The sequence below is a fragment of the Pediculus humanus genome, genomic scaffold (assembly GCF_000006295.1).
Source record: "Pediculus humanus corporis 1103172107403 genomic scaffold, whole genome shotgun sequence".
NCBI classification, from domain to species: Eukaryota; Metazoa; Arthropoda; class Insecta; order Psocodea; family Pediculidae; genus Pediculus; species Pediculus humanus.
The window spans coordinates 453,581-480,213 of record NW_002987028.1 but is presented as its reverse complement, the minus strand read 5'-3'; the positions used below and the strand labels follow the sequence as shown (position 1 = coordinate 480,213).

Here is a 26,633-nt window from a genome sequence, read left to right as displayed (position 1 = left end):
CACGCACGCACACAAAACACAATAACACGGATGTTAAATTCAATACACGATCAAAACATGGAAAATTCTAGAGAAAATTATTAATATTAGTATTATAAGGAAGTATAAATTTTGTTTTTGGTAAGAGTAAAAAAAAAAAGGAATCTGGAATATTGTGAGAAACGGAACAATCATCAAAATGGCCGACCGTGTGAAGGAACAACCGAATTTTTTTTTTATTTTTTTTATCTCTATAATAATTATCGCCATTAATTTAAATTTTACGCGTGCGTTTCGTCGTATTACGTGCGTTTTTATCATTTCGTCGTTTTCAAAATAAAAAATTTCTCACACATTCGACGGTTCCCGATGGATTTTTTTTTTAATTCACGTAAATAAAAACATATTAAAATGAGTAGTAAAAACAAAAAGGTCATTGACTCCTTTAAAAAAACACGCTCATTGATAAGTATTGATAAGTATTAAACATAATGAGAAGAAAAAAAAAATTTTTATCGTTTTTAAATATCCAAATTAGGTGATCAAAAGGTGAATGTGACTTTTATTCATTTTTTTTATCCTCTCTCTCTCTCTTTCTCTCTCTTTTTCTCTCTCTCACATTGCAAAATTTATTGAAATAATAATGATAATAATGATTAAACAATTTTTTCTTTTTTTTTTTAAATAATTAAATTAAAAATTATTGTGGAATCATTGATAATCAATCGATTTATTTACGTTATGACGTCAAAATGAGAGAAAAGCAGAAGACAGATGGTACAAGCCGAAGAAAATAAGGGAAATTTTTCTTTTTTTTCCCTGTTTTTTCTTCTTCCACGTCAAAATGTTAAATTTACCTGATGTATCGCGATGAAGAGTCGTTTCGACTAATGAAGTGACCGTATATTATTATTAATAATAACGCTTTAATGTTTTTTTTTTTTTTTTCTAAATTTATCTTAAGTACCTTTCAGGTACGAAACACGTACGCGCACGCGCACACACGCAATAAAATCTTGAAAATAAAACGACAAAGAGATTTTTATTTTAAAAAATGAAGAAAAAAAAAAAATAGTTTCTGCATTAGGTAAGAATATTATTATTATTTTTTTTTTATCGATAAATACAAATAAAACCTTGAAATAATAATAATAATAATAATAATTGTTATTATTATTATTATTATTTCAATCGTATACACGAACCTTAATTTTTTTTTTTTATAAAAAAAGAGGTTAAAGTTTTAGTTTTTTTTTTTTTTTAAATAAAAAATTGGCACAAATTTTTATTAAAACCAGTTTAATTTGCAAAAAAAAAAAAAAAAATTTTTTTTGTTGTTGCCTTGAAATAATAAATAAATAAAATTTAATTAAGATACCTGAAAGAGTACCTATTATTATTATTTATTGTAAAAAAAGAAAAAATTAAAAATGGCCGCTTAATGACGAAAACGACGACTCGGGTTTTTTCTAATTTAATATTTGTTTTACGTAATTACTATTATTAAAAAATAATAATAATAATAATTTCGTGTCACGTTTATATATATAAATACATAACTATAATTAAATTTTGGCAGGTACTACCCGTTTGTTATTTTAAAAAAAAAATGGCGCGAAAAAAAAATTAAATAAAAAAAAATTCAAAAGCAAGTTTAAGGTTAAATTCGTTATATTGCGAAAAGAAAAAAAATTAATTATTATTATTATTATTTAAATAATTTTAATGGATTCTTATCAATCATTCGTTTGTCTTATCATCAACTTATTATTATTATTATCGACGATATTATTTGTTTAAAAAGGAAAATGGAAAAAGAAAAAAGAAAATTTTAAAAAACCAGTCTTAAAAGTCATTTGTCCCTTTTTTTGTGATTTAAATGTAATTTTTTTTTTTTTTCTCTTGACCTAAATTTAGTATAAAAAAAGAAAAAGAAAAAGGTAAGCAAAACGTTTAAATAATGCATTAAAATAATAATAATAATAATAATAATAATAATAATAATAATAATGGTAATAATAATAATAATAATAACGGTTGGAAAATTTTTTTTATCATCGTGATGAAAATGAAAATTTTTTTTTTTTTTTTAAATCAATTTTTTACTACTACTACTACTGCTACTAAAATAAAAAATTTCCAAATTTAGAAATTTTTGTAATTAAAGTTAACAAACAAAACAGGCAACAAACAAACAAACAAACAAACAAAGTGCGAGATAAACATGAGCCGATGATACCGCGCAAACAACGACAAACGAAATCCTAAAAAATTAATCATTAAAATTTTTATCATTTTAAGGTCGGAGGTTTACCTTTTTTTTAGGGGGGGGGGAGTGAGGGTAGGGAAGGGACATTTTCCAAATTTTCCTAAATAAATATTTTCCCGCCTCCCTCCCCACTCTCGTTATATAATAACAATAAAAAATTTTGTAATTTTGCAAAGTAATTAAAAAATAAGAGAGACTCATTAGTTCAATGACATTAAATAAATAAACAAATTGTAACAAAAAAAAAAAAAATTTAAATTCGATACCTTTTTCTCTCTCTCTCTCTCTCTCTCTCTCGTTTAAACTTTTTTATTCAATGAACTAAATTTTTTTTTTTTGCTGTCGTTTGTGTGTGCGTTGCTGCGGTTGTAATTTGATTAGTAATAATAATAATAATAATAATAATGTGAGTGTTTGTAATTTTACGGTGTCATTCATGTTTACAAATCTTACGAAGAAATTGCGTTAAAAACAAAAAAAACTAATTTTAACGCACACGCACACACCACGTGGTGTTTTCATTATTTTCGTAGTTATAATAATAATAATAATAATAGTAATAAATTTAATCGGTCGCGTTTTTTACATTCGCGAATTTCTGTTTTTTTTTTTTTTAATAAAAAATCCTAGTTTGAGTTTTTTTTTCCTTTTTTTAATTCGACTTGCAAAATATTTATAAACAATTTTTTTTTATTTAAACAAATTGCTTATGTTAACTAATTTTAATGAGTCCTAATTGTCCTCAATTTTTTTTTTATTATTGTTACCAATTAATTCATCTATTGATAATTAATAATTAATTAATAATTAATTAAAATCGATTTGCAAAAAAAAAAATTTTTCAAGTACGTCCATTAAACCGATCAAAATTACTTATCGATAATTTATTAATAATAATAATAATTAAACACACACGTGTATTTAATAAATAATAATAATAATAATATATGTAATTTTTTAGTATTAACATACAAATTATTATTATTATTAAATATTTATGTTAATTAATAACAAATAAACTTTTTGCCTTTTTTTTTATAAAGTTCAAAAATAATTTTTTTTTTTTTTTATCTCGTTTGGCCAACTGCTCTTTCACCTACTGTTAAATAATAATATTAATAATAATAATAATAATAATAATTATTATTATTATTATTATTATTATTATTAATTTTTCCGTTAATCGATGGTAGATGGCAGTTCAAAAGGCATTTTTAAAAAAAAATTATTTCTTCATTTATTTATTAATTTTTTTTTTTTTCCTCGGTAAAAAAAAATTTAAATTAAATTTAAATCGTTTCAAACGAGCGTTAATTAATTAAATAATTAAATAAATAAATAATAATAATAATTACTGTTGGTAATTTTTACCGGAAAAATTAAATGAAAATTTTTTATTAAAAAAACTTTTTACCGTATAAAAAATTAAAAACGCGTTAAATATTATTATTATTATTATTATTTATTTATTTATTTAATTTGTACGTTTTTTCGTCGTCGAGAGTAGAAAGTTATTAATAAAAAAATAAAATAAATAAAATATACACAAACCTACTTGTTTAAAATTAAATTAAAAAAAAATAAAAAACAAAAACAAACAAAAACAAACAACAACAAAATTTTATCCTTTTTTTTAAAAAAAAAATTATTATATATAATGTTTTATAAAAAAAAAAAAAATAAATAAATAAATAAAGGATGAAAAAAAATTAATAATAATAATAATAATAATAATTTGTCAAATATCAAGTGTACGAAAATAAATATGTTAACATCGCCGCCGCGCCGCGCACTCACACCTTACCACAATGAATCCCCGTAACAACTGAATATATTATGTAACCATTGCAGCTACGATTTTTACATCCATTGGAAGGATAACAACTATTACATTTCATAATAATAATAATAATAACGTGTATATTCGCGCTATTAATTTGCACTTGATTCTTGTACTTTGTACCACCGTTTGTTGTTGTTGTTGTTCTTGTTCTTACTTCGTTTTATTATATATTGTCACCGTTAGATAGCGTATGTTTCTAAAAAAAAATACCCAATTTTTCTTTCTTTTCTTTTTAATTCAAACTACAAATATATTTTTAATTTTTTTAATTATTAATTAATAATTTTTTTTATCGAATCGAATTATCGATAAATAATTCGCGAAATGAGTTACATAAATTTACACGCCATGTTTTTTCTTTTCATTCATATTTTCCCTATTTTACTCCCTTTTTTCCCCCCATTCTCCAGAACATCAACTATAAAATATTATTAACAACATTAATTTATAAAATAATTTTAATTTTACTACTAGGAATTATAATACTGTGTATATATAAAAAAAAAAAAAAAACTATTATAAATAACTTCTAAACATGTAAACCACAGCTTTAACCCAATATGGTATTTTTCTGTCTGATTGTAACCACGTATCCTCGGTGAATAAATGACAATAATTATATAAATTTTTTCTTTCCAGTGATAATTCATATTGAAGATTTTCATTCAGAGTACCGGCAAGAAATTGACATTCCAAATCGTGTTTTACCGATCTTTCTCCTGGAATTTTTTTTTTTTTATTATGAAAGGTAGGAATTGATAAAAACAAATAAATTTAAATTTAACAAAATTACCAAAATTTGGAGAGCCTATCATTGTGATAAAAGGCAATTCGAAGTCTTGAGAACTACACCAGAGGCCTTTGGCATGATACGTCCAATCCGGCCTTTTGTATTCAAACATTTTTATCCTGTGGGATTGTTTATTAACGTTTATTTTTTTAAGAAACATAGAAGCTATGTGAGTATACGCAAAAGGTATTCCTCCAGCGGGAAATTTAGCATTGTAAAAACCGTTAGCCTGGAAAATAAAAAAAAAAATGCGTATATTGAACGTTCTTGAAAGGTTTAGGTACAGGTAAATTTAAAACTGCTTACTGTGGGATGTGCCATTAAAATTTTAAAATCAGCTTTCGATTTGTGAATGATTGTATTTACATATGATTCGGTTAAATTAAAATAACCAGTCGTGAGATGCAAGTTAAAATTTTCATCGCATTTTTCCAAAAGTTTATTCGTCACTTGACTGTCTGTGTGAATGTTAAAAGGTCCCATTTCCAAAAGTGGAAATATCACAGTATCACCTTCATCTAAAATAATAACAATAGCATTAAGTAAATTTTCATTTGTAATGAAAATGGGGGAGTAGAAAAAAAAAAATTAAAAAAAAAAAAAGAAAAGTTTCGATATTTAGAGATATTGTATATTTTTTTAAAATTACCTGATGTCGTGGGAGTTTCATCGATAAAGCTTTGATAATAATTTTTTATAGATGTTGAAGCTGCAAAATTAAAAGTTTTTGAATCTGTTTTACTAGGATCCAAATCCCAAGAATTTTCTATTTTTAATGTATCATCAGAATTTAAATTAAAAGAAAATTCTCTGATTTTATCGATTAGTCCTTCGATGAAATCGCATAATTTTTTAGTTTTTTTAATAAACATATATCTGTCTTGTCTATTTGTGAAATAATCGCTACTTAAATTAGCCCTGTAAAAAAAAAATTTGAAAAATTATTTACTAATACTTTTATTTTGAAAGCCATTCAGAAAAAAATTATTTTACCCAGTTATAATGAAATTGTCATCGAATAAATAAATTTTAATGTGTTGGAGTCCTGCAATTTCTTGATATTTCGTTGGAAGACATGACATTAAAGGATTTTGAGTATTCGGATTTTGATAAAGACTTACCTATAAAATTTATAAATCAGACATGATTAATTTAAAAAATTAATTAGTATTAAAAAATTTAAAATAAAAACCTTAACATACTTTACAGGAGTTTTCAAAATTTTTTAAAAGTGGTAATAACATTTGTCTGGAATTTATTTTACCCCTTGATCCTCTCGTACAATCTAACAATATTTTAACTTTTAAATTAGGTTTCTCTTGCAATCTTTTCTGTAAAACTTGCACCAAATTTTTTTCTAATAAACCAGTTCCCAAATAAAGAGAAGAAAGTACAATTCTTTCATTGGCATTTTCAATTTGTCTTAATAATAAATTATAAAATGAATGTGGTTCATGTAAAATTTCAATCTGAAAATTAATTATTATTATTATTATTTGAGAAAATAAACAAAATTTAAAAATAAATTTAATACTTGCTTGATTACTATTGATAAAAAAAGCAGGCGCATGATTTAAAACCCATGACAATCCTAACTTTTGTAAAAAAATATTTGTGTTAAAAGTTTCCATTAAAGCGGCAGGATTAAGGTTTTGTGACATAGAATGTTTCCAAAGACGAGTTGCAAAATTATTGGCCATGTCCAATATATTTAACATTGTCATTTAAAACTAAATAAAATAATTTGAACGGGAATTAAATAAATATTATATTTTATTTTTAATAAAAATTCAATCGTTTTCATTATAAGTTATATCATAAAAATTTTTTTTTGGTTGAAAAAGTTTAATAATAATAATAATAATAATGTATCAAAAACAGTACGGGGGCAACCGCATTTTAGCAGAATAACTTTTATATGACTGTTGGTTCCTGCCACGATCAATAGCGGTAACTACGTTCGAAAGTTTGTTTATTAATAAAGAAGTGATTGATTGATTGATTGATTTAATTATTTATAAAATGCAATCGGAGATAGGTAAATGTAGTACTCCGTCGACATCGAGTTGTAGTAATACAAATTTACAAGATGCAACAAAAAGTTATCGTCACGAACGCGAAACTGTTGAATTTAGCGTAAAAGGACCTGTCGGTATAAGTTTAAACGATGACAGTATAACAAATTCAGGTTGTGCTGTTTTAGATCTAATATTTTCAATGCCATCACAAGTAGGAGAAATAACTTTTCGAAATTATTATACCATGTGGCTGAGTATTTTAGTTAAAATTAATTTAAATTTCTCAGATAATGATAACACGGGAAACAATACATCGAATGCGTCCTCTGCTAATAACTGTAAGAGTGACACAACAACCGACTGGATAAAATCCGTTCCAAAAAAAATTATTATGCCATATCCTCATTACGAAACGGGGAGTCAAGATATTGTTTGCATTCCAGCTACCGAAAGCATTGTAGAATGGAAAAATTTAGTAGCCATGAGATTAATATTAAGACAACCATCTCCCGTTTGGAAAACATTTCACGTTGAAGAAATTAACGTGTATAAAGATTTACCGAGAAGGGGGGCAAACAAAGAATCTCCTGCCGAATCATTAATGCTGTTGGTAAAAAAACAAACGATTGCTTCCCTAAAATGGATACCTAAAACGGAACACGTTCCTAACGAAACTTTTGGTGCTTATGAATTTAGTAATCTTCCTCAGCCTTAATTTCATTTTTTATAAAAATTCAATAATAATATATATAAAATAGTATTTTGATCAAAAGAAATTTTTTTTTTTAGATGTTAAATTAATTTTTACTTATTTAAAAAATCAACAATTTATTGCTTAAAAAAAAAAAAAACAAAATACATTTCACAAATGCACTCAAAAAGTACGGTTATTATGTATAATTTCATAATTAATAAACATTGTAGTAAAAATTATATATATAAATATACTTTAAACATAATTTATATATTATTATAAAGTAAAAAAAAATTATATTATTATTATTATTTCTATGATTAGTTTAATCAAATCACTACCGTTAGAAATTTATAAACAAAAGAATTGTAAATAATTTATCATAACTAAATCTAAAAAATTTAATAAAAAATTTTCTTTTTTTATTAAAATAATAAAACTAAACCTCGAGTTAGCAATAAAATAAAATAAAATAATAAAAAATCAAAAGCTAAGTAAGGTTATCAATTATTTAACCATAAAATTAATTTTAAGAATTTTTTTTTTTTAAATAACGATTCCTTTAGCTTTCGGATAGTATTATTATCATCGATGTAATAAATCCAAAATAGAAAAAAAACCCTGTAATTTTTTTAAATTTATTGTTGCATCGAATAATTCAATTTTTAGTTTAACTCTTATTATTATTATTATCATCGATTTAAAATAATGTAAATGTCCTTAAAAATAAATAAATAAATAAAAAAGGCACTCAATCGTACCAGCCGATTATTTATATATATTTATACTCAAATAAATACATTATTAAATTATTTTAATAAATTTTTTTTTTTTTTTTCGGTTGTAAATATTCAGAAAATGTGCCTTTAATTTAATCATTTTTCATTTTTTAAATTTTATTTTGCCAAAATATATATTTATGGAAATGAGGGATGTAGTAGTAGTTTAAGGTAAAAAATGTTCATAAAACTTTTCTTTGAATGGACCCCTTTTTTTTTTTTTTATGAAATCAAGGAATTTACGGTAGAGATTCTTCAATTATTTTCGTGTAATATTCTTCGTAAACGGCTCGATTGTGAGAAGTTAAACGAAGAAAATTTCCTGCTAATTGCGTCACTTCCTGTTGCAAACTTGAAAATCCAGGAGGGATTTTCATAGGTTCCGCCGTTTGCGATGTTACGGTATCCAATAAAAATTCTCTGATTCTTTGATCTAGAAAAAAAAATAATGATGATATTTTGCTACGTAAACTACTCTCAAAAGTTAAATAAATAATTCATTTTGAAAATTTAAATTATACTCACGTAGCAAACATTTAATTTTGTGATTTTTATCCGTTAATTCTCCCAATTTTAATGCTAAATTTCCAACGTTTATTTGATTTCTTCCCACGTCGTACTGATCGACAGCTTTCACAATGTCGTGTTTTAATTTTTCCGAAATTTCCTCTAGCACGACTTTTAAATCGTGGCGTTCTTGATTGTCCGCGTTTAACAGGGTTAATATATCATCTTTTAATTTATTTTTAAAATCTTGTATGGAGCATAGATCCGGTCCTGATTGTGCAAAAGCGAGAAGCAAAACGGCTCCTATTAAAATTAATTTTTCGTGTTCTTTTTTTAAATCGAGTATGCGACCTTTATCCATGATGGCCGTCTGAAAGTTTTATTTAATGAAAATGTATTAAAGTAATCTTATACGTATTTATTTTTTAAATATATTTAATTAAAAATGAAAATTACTTCTGGAAATTCTTGTGTTTCATTCCATTCGAGCAATTCCAAGTAAGCACTATTAATAACGGCTGTAATTTTTTTAGATTTTTCTGCATATTGTTCGGCTGCACTCAAATGATTTCTTAACCATTTTTTCGTTAATATCAAACAATCTGTAAATAATATCGTAAACCAAATAAAAATACATAAAAAAAAAAAATTATTTAAAAATTTTTCCAAATTTGTAATAAATAAATTTATTTAATTTTTTTAGGAATTACCTTGGTCTAATTTTAAAAAATCAGCAAATTTTTTTTTTTCATATTGAATACTGTTGGCAACAATTTGAGGTCTCATAACATTTATTGTAAAATTAGCCATGTCTAATTTCATTAAATCTATAGTTTCCAAAATCCCTTTGAAAACTTCGACAACATCTGTCGTTTTTGTAAGGCTAGCAATTTTTTCATCTCTAACAGGAGCACAAAGTTTTCCCATGACGGATATGACATACTGAGCATATTGCTGATTTAAAAATAAAAAATAAACAAATAGAAAATTTGATTTGCTTTAATTTAATTTAAAAATTGCCAAATAATATATATAGTTGGTACCTGAAAATCTAAAGTTCCTGCATTGGCTTGTTGTTTTATTAATTCCACATCTAAAACTTCAGAAATTTGCTGTCTGATTTTTGTGTGTTGGGGTAGTAAAAGCTCTAATAGACCATTTTTAATTTCACCCAACAAAACCATTGCTTGAGTATAATTTGGAGGATCCTCAGATAATTCTGTTTTAAGTACATCCCAAAATGCTCTGTGAACAACATCTTCAACTTTTTTCTCTAAACTGATAAAATTTAAATTTTATTATTAATTTGATTATAATAAAAAAAATAATAATTTAACGCTTAAATTTTTTTTTATAAAAATTTTACCTGTTTTGAGGTGCTTCAAATTTTTCTAATTTAAAATCTTTATTGACAGCAATTTCATGTGCTAAAACCATGTTTGTGACACCATTAGCAGCTCTCATCAATTCTTCTAAAGAAATAAATTTTGGAGGCGAAGCAGGAATTTCTCCAGATGTTCCATAATTACCTTGACCGAGGGAGGTTGTTCGTTGTCTACTCGAGACATTTTTTTAAATTTATAGAAACTGATTCATCAAAAAAGTTAAAGAGAAAAAAGGTTATAGGTATATTTTTATTTGAATTAAACTCACCTTTTTCCCTGTTCTGATTCTTCAGACTCAACTGATGTTGTTGTATCATACTCTTTTTTTCTAGCACCTGTATTATTTTCCTCAGACATTTTTAATGAAAATAAATTTAGGATAATTCCAAGAAAAGCTTAAGAAGGAATTTATATATATATTTTACAAATACATTTGTAATTTAAAAATAAAAAAATTGCGTCAAATTAAATAATATTACGTGCAAACAAGGAATGATGATGACAAAGGATTTTTTTTTTTTCTTAATTTTTTTTTTAAATATTTTTTTTGGACGTTGTAATTAAAATTTCACAGAATCTGCGAAATACAAGTCCCATGACTGAAATTTCGACAATAAAATGAACACAAAATTGTTATTTTTAATAAGTGATTTGTACATAATAAATTTAACTTTTCTAAATGCGTATTTTTTTTTTTTAAGCCATATCGTATTTTTTTTTTTTTTTTTTTTTTTAAATATCAATTGTAGCAGACGACTTAATTCGGATTCGATTAATCGAATCTAATAATATCTCGTTAAGTCTCGATTTCTCTCTTAAATTCGAGTACATATAATTTAATTTATTAACTTTTTAATTTTTTTTTTTTTTTTTTCAGAGTTTAAAATTAACGAATTTATGTGAATTAACTGATTGTAAATTTAAATTTAATTTTATTTCAAAATTTTCGGTAAGAGAATTATCAGTTAATAAGGTATCTAAAAATAATTTTAATAATTTTATCCATTTTAGGTTATACCTGTTACTTTTTAATTTAAAATTTTCTTTATATCAAAGATGACAAATAATTTTAATTAAGTATAATTTTACAGATATGGAAGAGGAAATTGAAGGCGATCCCATGGAAATATTGATCAAGAAACACAAAAAAGAAAAGAAAGAACTTCAAAGTAAAATTCAAAGTTTAAAAAAAAGTGCTGTCAAAGGGGATAAGAAAAAAAAAAAAGAAGTTCAAGAAGAGATTTTGACGCTTGAAAATCAACTTTCAAAAAAACATGATGAAGAAATTCAACAAATGAAACTAATATCTAATAATCAAAATCAAGAAAGTAATTTATTAAATTCAATAGATAATCTCGAAATTACTGATAGTAAACCTGTCAATAAAGTTTCGAAAGCTCAAAAAAGAAGAGATAAAAAAGCAGCAGAGTTAAAAGAAAGAGAAAAAAGAATTTTAGAACAGGAAGAAGAAAATAAAACAGGTAGCAGAAGTATAGAAACTGAAAAAATTAATGACGAATTAAAAAAAAGAGGTTTAATGATTTATAACATAGAGGCTGATGGTAACTGTTTGTACAATGCTATCGATCATCAATTAAAAATGAAAACCAATTTTAATTATGGCGTTAAAGAACTTAGGAAAAAAACAAGCAATCATATAAAAGAAAATCAATCTGATTATTTGCCATTTTTAAGTAATTCAAATACAGGTGAAATGATGACGGAAAAAGACTTTAACGAATATTGCAACAACATAGCCAACACAACCAATTGGGGGGGACAGGTAGAATTAAGAGCATTGTCACATGTAATTAAAAAACCAATCACAGTAATTCAAGCTGATGGTCCACCATTAATTATGGGTGAAGAATTTTTAGATAATAATGACAGTCTAATTATTAGTTATCATAGACACATGTATAAACTGGGAGAACATTACAACAGTGTTCAACCATATGAAGAAGATGATTTTTAAATCATATTGTTTTTAATCAATCAATGAATGAAAAAATAAAATAATTATCATTATTTATACAATGTAAAACTCTTACGAATAAAATATATATTATTTAAACTCAAATGCAATCAAATATATTTTAATGAAATTGCCATTTTTTAAAATCAATTCGAAAATATTTAAACTGTTGTATTTGTTAATTTTATAAATGATTGTCCTTTGATACCTGTTTACAAATTTGTGTAAAAGAAAACTGTCAAATTAATCCGTTTAATGATTATGTGTTTTTTTTTTAAAAAAAGTTTTCGATTGTAAAAAAAGTAAATAACATTTCATAAAACTAATCGAGAAGTTATTGTTACAGAAGGTATTTTTTACAAATGGTATTTTAGTATTTATTTATTTAAATAAATGAATAAGTTTATGGTTAAATGCATCCTTAAACAAAATAAGGTAAAATATATATTTTTTGTAACGATAGCAATATCGATTAAACGGTTTTGAAAAAAAAAAAAAAAATGTCTGAGAAGAAAATTTTGACAATAGAAAATGAAGAAATAAAACGGGCACTTTCGTTATTTCCATATTTTGATACTTGGGATGATAATGTCATTGTCAAATGTTGTCAAGTCAGTGCCATAATAGAATTTCCACCTGATAAAATTATCAAAGGTAAGTATATGCACGGTTATTATTTAATTGCATGTTTTTTTTTACAAAAAGCCATCTTTCCAGATGCAAATTCATCAAATGCACAAATGACTTTTTTTATTTTGGAGGGAACGAGTAAAATAATATACAAATTACAAGTATTGAAAAAAAAAGATTCCTTCGGTAATACCTATTATAAATTTTACAAACCTAAAAAGGGGGATAATTCAAATACGATTTTTAAAAAAGGTGAATATTCATCCATACTTCTTAATACGAATGAAATAACGGGAGAAGAGGAAACGAATCTAATGATTTCCGGTACAAATTCTTTCGAAAATGAAAAAAAACCGTTAAATTTAAAAAATGAAGGAGAAAAAACTAACGAAGGTACGTATAATTAATATTTTGATTTTTTTTTACTTAATTTAACAAAAAACGAGTCATAAAATAAAAAAAAATATTTAAGATAATCATCAACCGGAAGTCGTTGAAATCGGCGTCCAAACAAAAAATTCAACGGATATAAATAATGATGATGATGATATAAATAAATTTGAATTTGATCATCACAAAAAAATATTAAAAGAATGTCGGGAAAAATTAGAAAAAATAAGAAAAAAACCAAATAAAACAATTTTAGATTTAAAAAAGGAAAAAAATGTCGAAACGATTTTTATGGAAGTTGCTTTTTTTCGTAAAGGTGGTTGTTTTGGTTTAGGTGAGTACAAATTTAACAACCGTAAAATAATAATAATAATAATAATAAAATTTATTATTTAACTTCCTCCGTGTAACAAACAAAAGTAATTAAAATTTATAAATAAATAAATAAAATTATTAATTAATTTTTTTTTAGAAGAAAATTTAAACGAAAAATTTTTCATCATGTCTGCGACGACTTTAAAATGTTTGAAAATTCCAAAAAAATTCCTTCTGGAACATAATCCCTGTAATATTTGGAACAGCATACGACTTTTTTTTTCTTTATATTTACCGGACGAGAAAAAAATATTGAAAAATTTCATTTGTCATAGAAATTGGATTAAAATGAAGAGGAAACTTTCGGAAAAGGCAACTTTGATTAAAAACATTCCTAATTACACTCTTGATGCCGATGTGCCATTTTCTTTACGTTTAATGGAGATTCCAATTGAGTAGCCATATTATTTAATTTACAATTTCAGGCTCGTTAATAATTAATTATTTGTTAAATTTTCTTTTTCTGTTTTTAATTCTACAATATTATTATTATTATTAATTTTTTTCCGATTGTTGTAATTATAAATAAAATATAAATTAAATTTTTTGAATTAATAAAAATATTCTCGCGTACCTGAGCTTTTTATAAAAATTAAATAAATAAAAAATAAAAAAAGATTGTTCGGGTCATTTAAATTATATTAAATACATCATTTTCTTATAATTATATTCCGAACCGGATGCTTTCAAAGAATAGCAACAAACAATTGCAAACATTTTAGCATAGTTTCAAAACCGTATAAGTTTTATTATTTTTTAATTTATTAACATTATTTCGTCGAAGGTATGAATACGTGGTGTAATAATCCATTTAACTCCATTTTTGTTTGTTTTTGTTTGTTTGTTTGGATTGTACGAAATATTTTTAAACAAACGACAAATTAAAAATTAATAATAAAATTAGAACGAAACACAAAATAAAAAAAATTTTAAATACATTCGATACCTGACACACACAAACACACACACACGTCATAGAGATAGAAAATTTATATTAACGTTAATAATAATAATAATAATAATAATGCTTAATATCATACGTATAATTATTATTATTATTATCAATAAAATATTTTACGTTAATAAATTTACTAAATCCATAATGCATAATAATAATAATAATATTTTTTTTTCCAAAAGAAAAAAGTTTTCCATCGATTTGAGGTTTGTAGAATTTTTTAAAATTTATTTATTAATGTTATTATATTTTTTCTATTAACCTTTAATAATAATAATAATAATAATAATAATAATAATAATAATGATGCTGATGCTGATGATAATGATGATTAAAAAAGGGTATTCGACGAAAAAATTATCAAAATGGCGAATGTTTAATAACTCGTATTGAAAAATTTTGGAATAATTTATAAATAATAATAATAATGATGATCGTAAGAAAAACGTTAAATTTAATAAATTGTATTTTGAAGAGTTAAAAGAAAAGTAAAAATATATCCTGGAGTCGGTCCTGAAACGTTAAAACACGCCCGTTTTGTTTTACCATTTAAACTTCCAATGGGAAACATTTAAAAAAAAAAAGGTAAATAAATACGATTAGATGAAATGGAGTTGTTATGTTTTACTGCGCAGACCTCGTTCTTTAAGATTTTCTTCATTATCTGTGGATAAACATAAAAAAGAATGGCGGAAGGCGGATCGAACGTGAACGTGTTGTTATTAACAATAATAATAATATTTCGACAAGTATTTTCAAATGAGATATTGTTCAGTACGTGTAAGGGAGACAGTCACACGCACACTCACAATTAAATACCTCTTTGTTATTATAGTTTATTAATTAATTAATAGTATTTAATTATTATTATTATTTTTTCTTTCTCTCTGTAATAATACGATGCGTAAAAAAGTGCGGATTTAATTTGTGTAATAATTTTCTTTCTTTTTTTTTTAATAATAAATGACAAAATCGAAATTTGATGAATTCATTTAATAAAACGTTTGTTCGTTTGTTTGTTTGTTTGCTCCGTAAAAAAAAATAACAATTAATAATTACATTAATTTGAATAATATTCGTGAGATTAATTTGTGCGCGACATTAAAAAAAATTTATAAACAAGGTTCGGAATATTCGGGTTGTTATTATTATTATTAAATATTTTTTCGTCGGGTATAATGGTGTCATATTATAATCCTTTAGTCATGTATCGTCATCAGCAGCAAAGTGCTCAATATTCGGCAGGTACGGCGGGTTGGTATCCGCAAACGACACAGCAATACCTTCCGACTTGCATGAGCGGCGGTGAAGTTGAACCTCATGCCGTCGGTACTCATTGGCACACACCCGACAGTCATAAATATCTGACATCTCATCATCCATCATTTTCTCCAGAATGGGCACAAGACTGTAATCATTTCCAGGTAATGTACCGTCGGAAAATTATCTTTTCTCTAAATCGATTCCTGTCGTAATTGTTAATTTGATATAAAACAACAGCAGAAAAAAAAATTTTTTTTTAACCGTCAATAATATCAAAATGGTGGTTTGTCGTAATAAAGACATGCTGTTGTCGTTTTCAACATAATCATTTTTTTTTTTTTTTTTTTTATCCTCTGGAGGAAAATTTTTATAGTGACTCAAACTAAGAGGGTTCGTTTCTTTTTTTTTTTTTTTTCTCCATAAATCAAAAGGAAAAATTAAAAAAGTCTGTACGCTGAACAAACGAAAAAAACATTTTTCTCAGGTTCGTACGATATTAGCAAAGGAAGTTTTTTTGAATTCTATTGACACGTCTTTTTAATATATATATTAAGGTTCGCGTAATTAAATGCCTTCCGTCGCTAGGTGAAACGTTAAATTTCCCGTCAAATGAATTATTGTCGCCCCCCCAAAAAAAAAATTGTGAATTAAATTTTTTAATTCGAATTAAAAATTTAATTTCTTTTTTTTTGGGGGGAGGGAAAGGGGGTTCGTGGGGGGGGGAGAGGAAAGATAGAGAAAGGGTTTTACATTCAGGTTCGGTAAATATAAAAATGTTTTTTTTTTTTTATCTCGTTTGAAATTTTTTTTTTTTTATATTTACTTTGTAGGAAGTGTAAATTGATTACAAACACAAAAATTTTGATTGTTTGTTGGTGTCATGCCGCCCCCATTAAAAGGGGCATATCAATGAAAAATTTTTTAATTTCTTTTCTTTTTCTTTTTAGCAGCCTTCGCCACCCATCAGCGAAGTTTCAAGTCCAGGTGGAGAAGGTTTAACATCTCCAAATGGTTTATTAATGAATCAAAGACCCAATTCCGTGAGGAGTCCTTACGAATGGATGAAAAAAACAACGTATCAGAGTCAACCCAATCCTGGTAAGTGTAACAAACGACAGATTTTTACGATTGTTTGGCTGTTTGTTGGTCGGCTCGAACGACGAAACAAAAACTAAACTTTATCCCCATTCCATCGTTTGTTTGTTTGTTTTTCATTTTCCCTTCATTTTGTTGCAATTAATCGATTTTCAAAATGTTTCACAAAGGTGTTGCTGTTGGGTGCCATAAAAATATCAAAAAAAAATTTGATTTACTGTCGGTAGTATATATATATAAGAATTTTTATTCATGTCGATTGACTGTTGTAAACCGGGAAGTAAACAAACAACTGTTGTTGTCCTTTAATTTATTTTTTCATTATTGTTTTATGAATTGTTTGTGTTTGTTTTTACATCTTTCGACGCGTGGTCTCTTTTTTTTCCTTTTCTTAAATAATATTTTGAAATGTGTATGCTACCACCTGAACTTTTTTTTTCCTGTCGAAAATAGAATTCGCCTCTTAACAACCGCCATTTTCTTTTTTTCTTTTTACTGCGCATTTTTCCACCATTATTAATTTGACATTTAATAAAAAAAAAAAAAAATACAAGTTTCAGGTGTGCCAACATTCCAACACAAAAGCTTTCAATAAGACTTTTATTGTTTATTTCTCAGAATAAAAAGAAATAATTACAAACTTTTTTTTTGTTTCGTGTAAATTAATAGTTTTTTTTTTCAAAAAGTAGTTAATTAGCACATTAAATGTTTAAATAATTCTTAGAAAAGGTTTTAAAAAAAGAAAAACTTTTCCATCGTTGGAAAATTCAGGATGAATCCGTGACGTATTAAACAAAAAACATCAAACTAACGTCAAAAGTTGGCATTTTTTCCCTCTCTCTCTCTCTCTCTCTCCCCCCCGAAAAAAAAAAAAAAAACATGGAGGAAAAAAACAAACAGCAAACGACAGCCATTTTTTTTTTTATGAATTTACGACGTCACAAATTATGTTTGTCAAAAAAAAAAGAAAATTGTTTCAAATGATGTAATTATCCAATCGGGGGGGAGGGGGGGAGGGACCGTATTATAAATAATAATTGGCATAATTAAATTTTACAACAAAATTATGTTTTTAATAAACACAACACACTCGGTAGTAGCAATATTGTTTGTTGTTTGTTGTTTGTTTTCGTCACAAGGTTGTCAATTTTATTTTGGTTGTTTTAGTTAAATGTAAATTTTCAAAAGGGCGTATTTGGGCGGGGGGAAATATTATTTGCGACGGTTTGCATTAACGGTTTATATTATTTATTACGCCTTTGTCGTTTTTTATTAAATTAAAAAAAAAAGGAAAAAAGGAAAAAGGAAAAACCAAGTTTACGAATATATTTATTTTTATGCGATCAAAATTAAAAAAAAATTTTAATTAACCGTAAAACATAAAATGAAGTCCAAAAGAATTTTGATATCTTTATTTTATTTTATTTTTTGTTTTATTGCCATTGATTAAAGCAAAAGTTAGGATTTATGTTTTTATTACCTGAATAAGAAAAAAGTTTTTTTTTTTTTTTTACATTGGTCCGACGAAACTATAAAATTATACACCGTTTTTTTTTTTTTTAATTTAATATATGTATATATATATATTACGATAAAAATCGACGCCATGTTTTTTTTTGGTTCAAGAGAAATCCTGTCGGACATGCAGGCAGGCAATGGCCAAGGGCTGTGTGTGTGGAAACCTTACAACCATAGTAATAAAACCATAAAAGTTTAGTCGGTCGTTGCATGTTCGTATCAAGGTGCCCCCCCCTCCTCATTAAAAATAAAAAATAAAAAATTAAAATATATGTATATGTTGTTGATGAGTTAGTTCAATAATTTTATTATCGTGGAGTTTTTTTTTTTTTTTTCATACGTTTTTGACTCTAAAATTTTTTCTTTTTCTTAACTATCTTGAGGGATGTGTCCACTCTTCTCTCCCCTCATAACCCCCTTCCATCCCCCCACCCTTTTTAATTTTTTTAAGTGGATATATTTTATTATGGCGTGGCGGCGGCGGCGGTTACACAGACATTTTGAAATAGTAAAATTTTCTAAAAGGAATAATAGTAGGAACCTTAACAAAAAAAACAAAATGGATGCCGTTTCTTTTTATTAATTATTATTATTATTATTTTTTAACTTTCATTAACATGGAATTGAAAGATTTTTTATGCAACGTGCAAAAAATTTAGAAAACTTGTTGTTGTTGTGGGTATTGTTTCGATTAAAAGTTTTTTTATTTTTTTTATTGTAGAAATCAAGGTGTGTGCGTGCGTGTGCGTGTCCGTATAACCAATGAGGAAGTAGTATTTTAACAATTCACACCATTCAAGTTTTTTTTTTTTTTTTTTTTTTTTTACGCGATTTCACATCTTTTTTTGTGTCGGTGCCGAACCTAAAACTGCTACATCAGTAGTCGGGGCCACTAAAATGGCACCGACAAACAAATTGTTTTTTTTTTTTTTTTTTTGGTCAGGTAAAGAAAGGTGTTTTCCACGTCACGCACTACCAGCACACGCACAATATTTTGACTCTAAAAAAGTTATTATTATTTGTTTAAAATTAATGAAACAAAAAAAAAAAAACATTTGTCGATTGTTTTTCTTCTTTTTCTTGATGACAATGTTTTGTGTTGACAAAATGCTCCGCCCTTAATATCTTCTAGTCTATCCACATCCATTTTTCTTTTCATTGTTTAAAAATGTCAAATTATTGTCTCTTTTGTTAAATGATCTCCTACTACCTTTTACGCACATTGGTCCATCCATTATTCATTCCATGACAACAACAAAAACATGTCAAATGTAACAACAAGTGTTGATTTTTTTTAAAAATTGTTTTCAAAACATGTCTTCATTTTCGACCAATCGTAACAAATCATTATTATTATTCGTTTTCGTAACTTTTTTCTTAAACGATAATAATAATAATTATTATTATATATATAAATATGAGATGGTGGGAGGAAGAGGAAAAAATGTAATAATTCGGTCTCTCTCAACATGGTGCGATTCCGGGCACGGATTCTACGTAAAATTTCCCCATGGGAACAAGAGCAATAATATACGAAATGTGATGAGATTTTCATTTTCTTTTAACTCGATATGAATTCTAATAATAATAATAATAACTAAATAAATTTTGTTTTAAGATTTCCAGAACTTTTATACGAAACAAAAAAAAAAAAAATTGACGTACGAAATATTTATAAAATCAAATTTAAAAATTTTTCTAGAATCGGTCGTTTGTTATTTCGATTTGACGACATCATTGACGGAAAATTATTTTTTTAAAAATGTTCTAGAAAATTCTATGAATCGATGAGAGAATTAAAATTATACCACGAAAAAAACCAGGACTAAATAATAAATTTTGGTTTTGTCAAATCGAAAAAAAACAATTTTCCAACGTAAAAAAAAAAAATGATAAAAACAATTAGATGCCATCAAAAAAAAAAAAAAATGATAACAACAACAACAACAACCGGTTATCTGTAGGAAAAACAAAACAAAAAAAATTTTTTTTGTCTTCTTCTTCTTTATTTTAAATGAAATTTGTGTTAAAGTTGAATTTGCGTCAGTAAAATTGAATAACAAAGAAAATATGAATGTTTGTTAGGGTTCCCTAATAATAATAATAATCTTTAAAACAGTTCTTTTTGTGTTGTTGTTGTTGCGGTTGTTGTTGTTTGTTTATTATTATCACGCATTACTTTTTTTTTTTTAAATTTATTTTACGTCGAGTATTTTTACAAATGAACAACAATCTTTTTTTGTTTTTAAATCAATTTTTTGGTTGTTTTCGAGAATGAATCTTTTTCTAAATCTGTTATCAAACGTACGATGAGTATAATTTTACCCTAAATTTAAAATTTGATAACAAACGACAACCAGTTTCCGCAAAAAAACGTTTTAAATTACGTATTTTGATCGTTTTTGAAAACTTTTCCCAATTATTTTGCGTTTTTTTTCGATCACGTGATTGTTTTTTTTTTTTAATATTTAAATTTAAACTTATGTTAATATTATTGATCGTTTGTATGTGCCGATTAATAATAATAATAATCTCGTTGTTTAAAAAAAAAAACCGAACGTTTTCGTCCGAGGAAAAAACAAAAACAAACAAACAACAATTTTTTTTTTCGTAATTCAAAAAAACTTAATAAAAGATTATGTGATTTTACAAACAAATCAGTTTTTTTTATATTTTCCCAATGTGTTTACATTTTCCTAAAGAGAAGGAAAAAAGGAAAGAAAGAAAGAAAGAAAAAAAATATTTAAAAGATAAAAAAAAAATTGTGACGTGCCTTCGTTATCAAACGTCAAAGTATCCGCCCTTGTTAATTTGTCGGAACAAATCCTAGTTGATCTCTCTTGAAAGTCGAAAGAATTTAAGATTAAACCCCCTCCCCCTCATGCCCCCCCACGAAAAAGTTTATCATCAATTGGGAATGCATATGTCGTTCGACACCTTTTTTCCTTCTTAATGCCATATTGTGCAACGCGGTTTAATTTTTAACGTTTTTTTATGAATTTCAGGTAAAACAAGAACCAAAGATAAATACAGAGTCGTTTATACAGATCATCAAAGGTTAGAATTAGAAAAAGAATTTCATTATTCAAGGTACATAACGATTCGTAGAAAGGCAGAATTAGCAAGTAATCTCGGATTATCAGAGCGTCAAGTAAGTACCCAAATAAATAAATAAATAAATAAATTTTTTAAAAATTTAAAACGTTTGCCCGATTTAACGTCGTCTGATCAAAGAAAATCCACGAAAATACCAAAAAAAAATTTGTGTGGAAAAAAAAATAAAAACGTGAATCATGTTTTGAAAGAGAGAGAGAGAGAGAGACAGACGGAGGGAAATAAGTAAACATTAACCGTAAAAAAAAAAAAAAAGTTTTTTAAAAAAAAAAGCACAATAAAATAAAAATTTAGAAAGAATCGCCATTTTGCAACGTAAAAGAAATTTTTATTTTATTTTATCATCTGCTAAAATATTCATTGTCATGACAAATATCGAAAAAGGATAGACCTTTTTTTTTTCTTTTTTCTTTCTTTTGATTATAAAAAATATTTTTGTGACCTTGAAATAAATATAAAAAAAAGGAAAAAAGGAATAAAAAAGTACTTTTTTTTTGTGTTAAGAAATTTGTTGGTCCCTTACCAAAAAGGAAAAAAAGAAAAAAAAATTTTTTTTTTTTTAAAAAAAAGGTCCGCTCTTTGTCGGTGAAAATTTGTGTGAAAGGTTTGAGAAAGCAATAAAATAGGTAAAAAAAGAAAGAGAGAGAGAGAGAGAGAAAATGGTGATTTTCCAACGACAACAAAAACCAAAAAAATTTTTTTCCCGGTCTTTTTTTCTTCTCTCTCTCTTTCTCTACAATCGGCCCGTTTAATATTTTTTTCTATTATTATTATCATCATTGTAATTTTTATACACGTCTCAGGTAAAAATTTGGTTTCAAAATCGTCGGGCAAAAGAAAGAAAACAAGTTAAAAGAAAAGAAGAAACACAACAGAAAATAAAACAAGAAGTGATCGATACTAGGCATACACCCGTCGGTGGTATAGACATACATGCTGCTGCTGCTGCTACTACTACTCCACTACATCATCACATACAGCAGCAGCATAGCGTACCCATGTCTGTGGTACACGGGGTAGTCGGTGGAGGAGGTGGTGGTGGTGGAGGAGGAGGAATGGGACTTATGTGACCAACACCAGAATATTTTATTAATGTCGGTGAATCTTACGATGAAACTTTTTTAAACGAAAGAAACGCATTGAGTAATAATCAGTGTAGGCAGCAAAACTGGTGAAAGTGTATTTAAAAGTTTTATGATCTTTTCTTTCCCCCCCCCTATGTGTATATATATATTTGTTGTTGTTTTATTAATTTGTAAAAAGGAAACAAAGGAAAAAAGGAAAGCAGGAAGGAAGGATAACCAAACTTTGTTTTAAAATTTGACATTTTCAAAGCGGTGAAAATAAGTTTTTTTGTTTTTTTTTTTGTTTTTAAACATTAAACGTTTTTTTTTTTTTTTTTAAATTTAATAGATTTAAACACTTAGTAGACATTTTAAAATAATAATAATAATGATAAATTAACTATGACGATTTAAATAATTATTAATAAATTTATTTTTAATTAAACAAATACGAATAAATCGCGATGAAAAAACATGTTATGTTACGCAAAACATAATGTCCCTCCCTTATTATCCAACCCTTAAATAAAATGCGCAAGTAATTTTTTTTCCCAACACCCATTATATACATTTTCTTTCGGAAAAAGGTTTAAATACTATAAATATGAGAGAGAGAGAGAGAGGAGAGAGAGAGAGAGAGAGAGAGAGAGAGAGAGAGAGAGAGAGAGAGAGAGAGAGAGAGAGAGAGAGAGAGAGAGAGAGAGAGAGAGAGAGAGAGAGAGAGAGAGAGAGAGAGAGAGAGAGAGAGAGAGAGAGAGAGAAAGAAAGAAAGAAAGAAAGAAAGAAAGAAAGAAAGAAAGAGAGAGAGAGAGAGAGAGGAAAAACAAAACAATTGCCTTCAAATCATTTTGTTTTTCACTTACTAAAAACACAAACGATATATTTCGTACGCATATATTTTAAACGTGACAAAATATATAAATATACATGTTATTATTATTATTATTATTATTATTATTATTAATATAATTATTAATATTAATCATTAATATTAATTATAATTATACGTGAAATAAATTTTTAATGCATTTGACAATTACACCTCACGTCATACATTTTACTTAAATAATATTACGAGAAAAAATGTTTCTTTTAATTCAATATAAATATATATTATCATTATTATTATTATTATATTTATAATATTTTGTTGTTGATTTAAATGAGAAATTATCGAATTTAATAAATTTATTGTTTTTTTTTTTTTATTAATATGAATCGCTTTTTAAATAAATATGGACGCTATCACACATACACACAATCGTGCAATCGTGTTTTCACTTATTATTATTATTTTTTTTTTTTAATAATGAAATTTAAAATAAATTATGTATAATTAATAATTGCATTTATGTATAGAAAAGAAAAAGAAATTATTATTATTATTATTTTATCAATTAATTATTAATTAATTAATTAATTTATGATCTTTTTGTGTGCCTTCTGGTGTGTAAAAAAAAAAAAAAAATGTGCGTTTGTTATTATTAAAATTATATATATATAGTTAGACGTATTAACCGTTTGTTTTGTTTTTGTGCAAACAACCTTTTAAACATTTTTTTTTTTTTTTTAAATGCGAAGGTAAGCGTTAATGGATAAGCGATAATAATAATAATAATAATACATAACGCTAAAACCTTTAATTATTATTATTATTATTTTTTAGTCAAAGGATAGTAAATGATGATATTTTAAAATATCAACAAGAGTCGATTTCAAAATTTTTTACATTCAGCCATTTTGTTTTTTTTTTAACGAATATCATCTATGCTTTTCTTTTTATCTAGATTTATGCGGGGGGGGGGGAGAAATAGTGAAGAAAAAAGTTCAAATAATGTCATGACCTTTTGTTAAAATGATTTCGAAAATTTTCTTCGTATTCTATTTGTATAGGAAAAAAAAATGTTTTACACGTCGTCGGACATTTTGAAATTATACATAAAAATATTTATTTATTAATTAATAAATAAAATAATTAATTAATAATTTACACCTACGATTCGTTGTAAAAAATTAAAGGCGCGAATTGAAATTTGATAACGCAAAAAAAAATTTTTTTAAATAAATTAATTTTAAAAAAAAACAGGTTTGTTTAAAAAAATAAATAATATTAATAATTAATTAAAATTATGCAAAAGAAAAAGGTACGAGCCTGTAATTTTATTTAATTAATGTAAAAATGAATTAAAGTCGGCGGGGGTGGCGACGGGAAGGGCGTGAGGGGCGGAAAATTAACAAAGAAAAAAAAAATGTCTGACTTTATTCTCTTTCTATTATTAGGAAATAAATGCTTCGCGAATGTTTTTTTTTTCTCTCTCTTTCGCATTATTCGATATAATTATTATCACTTACGATATAATCAACTGTTATCAATTTTCTCGACATACCGGAAATGAATTTTCCGTTAAAAATTTCCCCAAGAGAAAAAAAAAAAAATTAAAGTAGAATTAATTAATATTTTTTTTATTATCATTCTCATGTCATGTTTTTTCTTTTTCTTTTAAATAATCATCATCATCATCATCATTATTATTATTATTATTATCGGAGTGGTTAAGGGCGTTTGTTATACATTTAAATATTTTTTATTACAATCTTTCTTTTCCATTCTTTCTTTTGTTAAAATTTTTTTTTTTTATTGTTTTAGTAATAATCTACTTTTAAAAAAAAAAAAGTTTCAATAAAATATGTTTGTTTGTTTGTTTGTTTGTTGTTAAGAACAAAACAAAAAATAATAAAAATAAAAAGTTTTTAAAAAGTAAAAAAAAAAAAAAAAACATGGAAAAACAAGTTGTTGTTGTTGTTGAAGGAGTTTGTTATAACTTTATAAAATAGTCCCAAGAGTTCCATTTTGCGACCACAAACAACAACAACCAGGACAAAAAAAAAAGGAGGAGGAGGATGAGGATGAGGGTGTTATTTCAAACTATTTACACTCTCTTTTCATTACATATATTTCATCCCCCGATCGAATGCACCCCCTTTTTTTTTATACGCTCCGTCTTAAACTTCACCGACGACATTTTTTTTTTTGTAACCGTCAAATTTTCCTTTGTATTCGAAATTAAAATTTAAAAAGAAAAACCGTTAAAATTATAAATTAATTCTTTTTTAACCGCATTTCCGGTTTAATCAGGAACTAAACCAATCGATAAAGAGATTCGATTGGTTTTTTTTATAGAAAACATTCGGGAAATCGTTGTGTTTTGGAAACATAACCTTTCTCAACAATTTAAACAACAACAAACAATTTTAAATATCGATACGTGTTTTGTTTGTTTAAAAAAAAAAAAAATTGTTTTAACATTTATAAGGATGCGATTACGACGATAAAATCCGTATAACAAATAATTTTTTTTTTAATAAAATTTTCCTTTGTCGGTACTTTTTTAATTTTCCTTTTAAAAAAAAAATGATTGTCGCTTTTCCTTTTAAATAGAAAGAGAGAGAATTATTAGGGATTACCTGGTTTTAATAAGTTTTTTTGCATAAACGAGTAAAAGCGCCGCGATGACGTAATTTTTTTTTAAAAAAAATAATAATAATTGTTTAAACAAATGAAATCACCCTTGTTGTTGTTGTAAAAAAAAAAATTGTTTTCGATCGTAAAAATTTTAGAAAAGAATTGAAAAAATAAAAAAAGTTTTTGTTGTTGTTTATACGAGATGAAAATGAAGATACAGAAAGATGAATTGATGCTGTAAATTTAAATATAAAAAAAAAAGATGCCACCGTTTAATGCCAAGAATTTCTTTTCTTTTTCGAGGGGGATGTAGGGGGAGGGGGCTCTAAATCCTTTTGTTATTAGAACGTTTTAAAGTAATAAAATGAAAGAAAGATTTTTGTCAATACAAAATAATAATAATAAAACATTTTCTTTTATGTTTTTCTTTTTTTTTTAACTTATAAAATTGTTTTCGGTTTTTATTTTTATTTTTATTTATCCTTTTCTTTCTTTTCTTTTCTCTCTCTCTCTTATTCTTAAAT

General features: G+C 25.5%; 6 protein-coding genes across 6 annotated transcripts; 4 read left to right on the top strand and 2 right to left on the bottom strand.

Moving 5' to 3' along the window:
- Positions 1-4,607: 4,607 nt before the first annotated feature.
- Positions 4,608-6,605, bottom strand: Phum_PHUM055950 (CDP-diacylglycerol--serine O-phosphatidyltransferase, putative; the record flags this gene model as incomplete). The annotated part of the gene is made up of 6 exons (XM_002423362.1): positions 4,608-4,810; positions 4,885-5,110; positions 5,188-5,399; positions 5,531-5,799; positions 5,875-6,002; positions 6,084-6,605. 6 exons carry the CDS (start codon positions 6,603-6,605, stop codon positions 4,608-4,610), a joined length of 1,560 nt encoding a protein of 519 aa, XP_002423407.1.
- A 298-nt stretch (positions 6,606-6,903) lies between these two features.
- Positions 6,904-8,170, top strand: Phum_PHUM055940 (uncharacterized protein; the record flags this gene model as incomplete). Its single annotated transcript, XM_002423361.1, has 2 exons — positions 6,904-7,594; positions 8,160-8,170. The coding sequence occupies 2 exons, from the start codon at positions 6,904-6,906 to the stop codon at positions 8,168-8,170; spliced, it is 702 nt and encodes a 233-aa protein (XP_002423406.1).
- A 441-nt stretch (positions 8,171-8,611) lies between these two features.
- Phum_PHUM055930 (uncharacterized protein) lies at positions 8,612-10,621 on the bottom strand (the record flags this gene model as incomplete). The annotated part of the gene is made up of 7 exons (XM_002423360.1): positions 8,612-8,805; positions 8,898-9,249; positions 9,336-9,481; positions 9,590-9,833; positions 9,923-10,157; positions 10,246-10,434; positions 10,533-10,621. 7 exons carry the CDS (start codon positions 10,619-10,621, stop codon positions 8,612-8,614), a joined length of 1,449 nt encoding a protein of 482 aa, XP_002423405.1.
- A 736-nt stretch (positions 10,622-11,357) lies between these two features.
- Positions 11,358-12,239, top strand: Phum_PHUM055920 (OTU domain-containing protein 6B, putative; the record flags this gene model as incomplete). The annotated part of the gene is made up of 2 exons (XM_002423359.1): positions 11,358-11,592; positions 11,614-12,239. 2 exons carry the CDS (start codon positions 11,358-11,360, stop codon positions 12,237-12,239), a joined length of 861 nt encoding a protein of 286 aa, XP_002423404.1.
- A 500-nt stretch (positions 12,240-12,739) lies between these two features.
- Positions 12,740-14,033, top strand: Phum_PHUM055910 (uncharacterized protein; the record flags this gene model as incomplete). Its single annotated transcript, XM_002423358.1, has 5 exons — positions 12,740-12,893; positions 12,957-13,055; positions 13,122-13,262; positions 13,462-13,597; positions 13,910-14,033. The coding sequence occupies 5 exons, from the start codon at positions 12,740-12,742 to the stop codon at positions 14,031-14,033; spliced, it is 654 nt and encodes a 217-aa protein (XP_002423403.1).
- Positions 14,034-15,770: 1,737 nt separating this feature from the next.
- Phum_PHUM055900 (Antennapedia, putative) lies at positions 15,771-22,652 on the top strand (the record flags this gene model as incomplete). The annotated part of the gene is made up of 4 exons (XM_002423357.1): positions 15,771-16,016; positions 16,803-16,953; positions 21,474-21,619; positions 22,386-22,652. 4 exons carry the CDS (start codon positions 15,771-15,773, stop codon positions 22,650-22,652), a joined length of 810 nt encoding a protein of 269 aa, XP_002423402.1.
- Between the last annotated feature and the right edge of the window lie 3,981 nt (positions 22,653-26,633).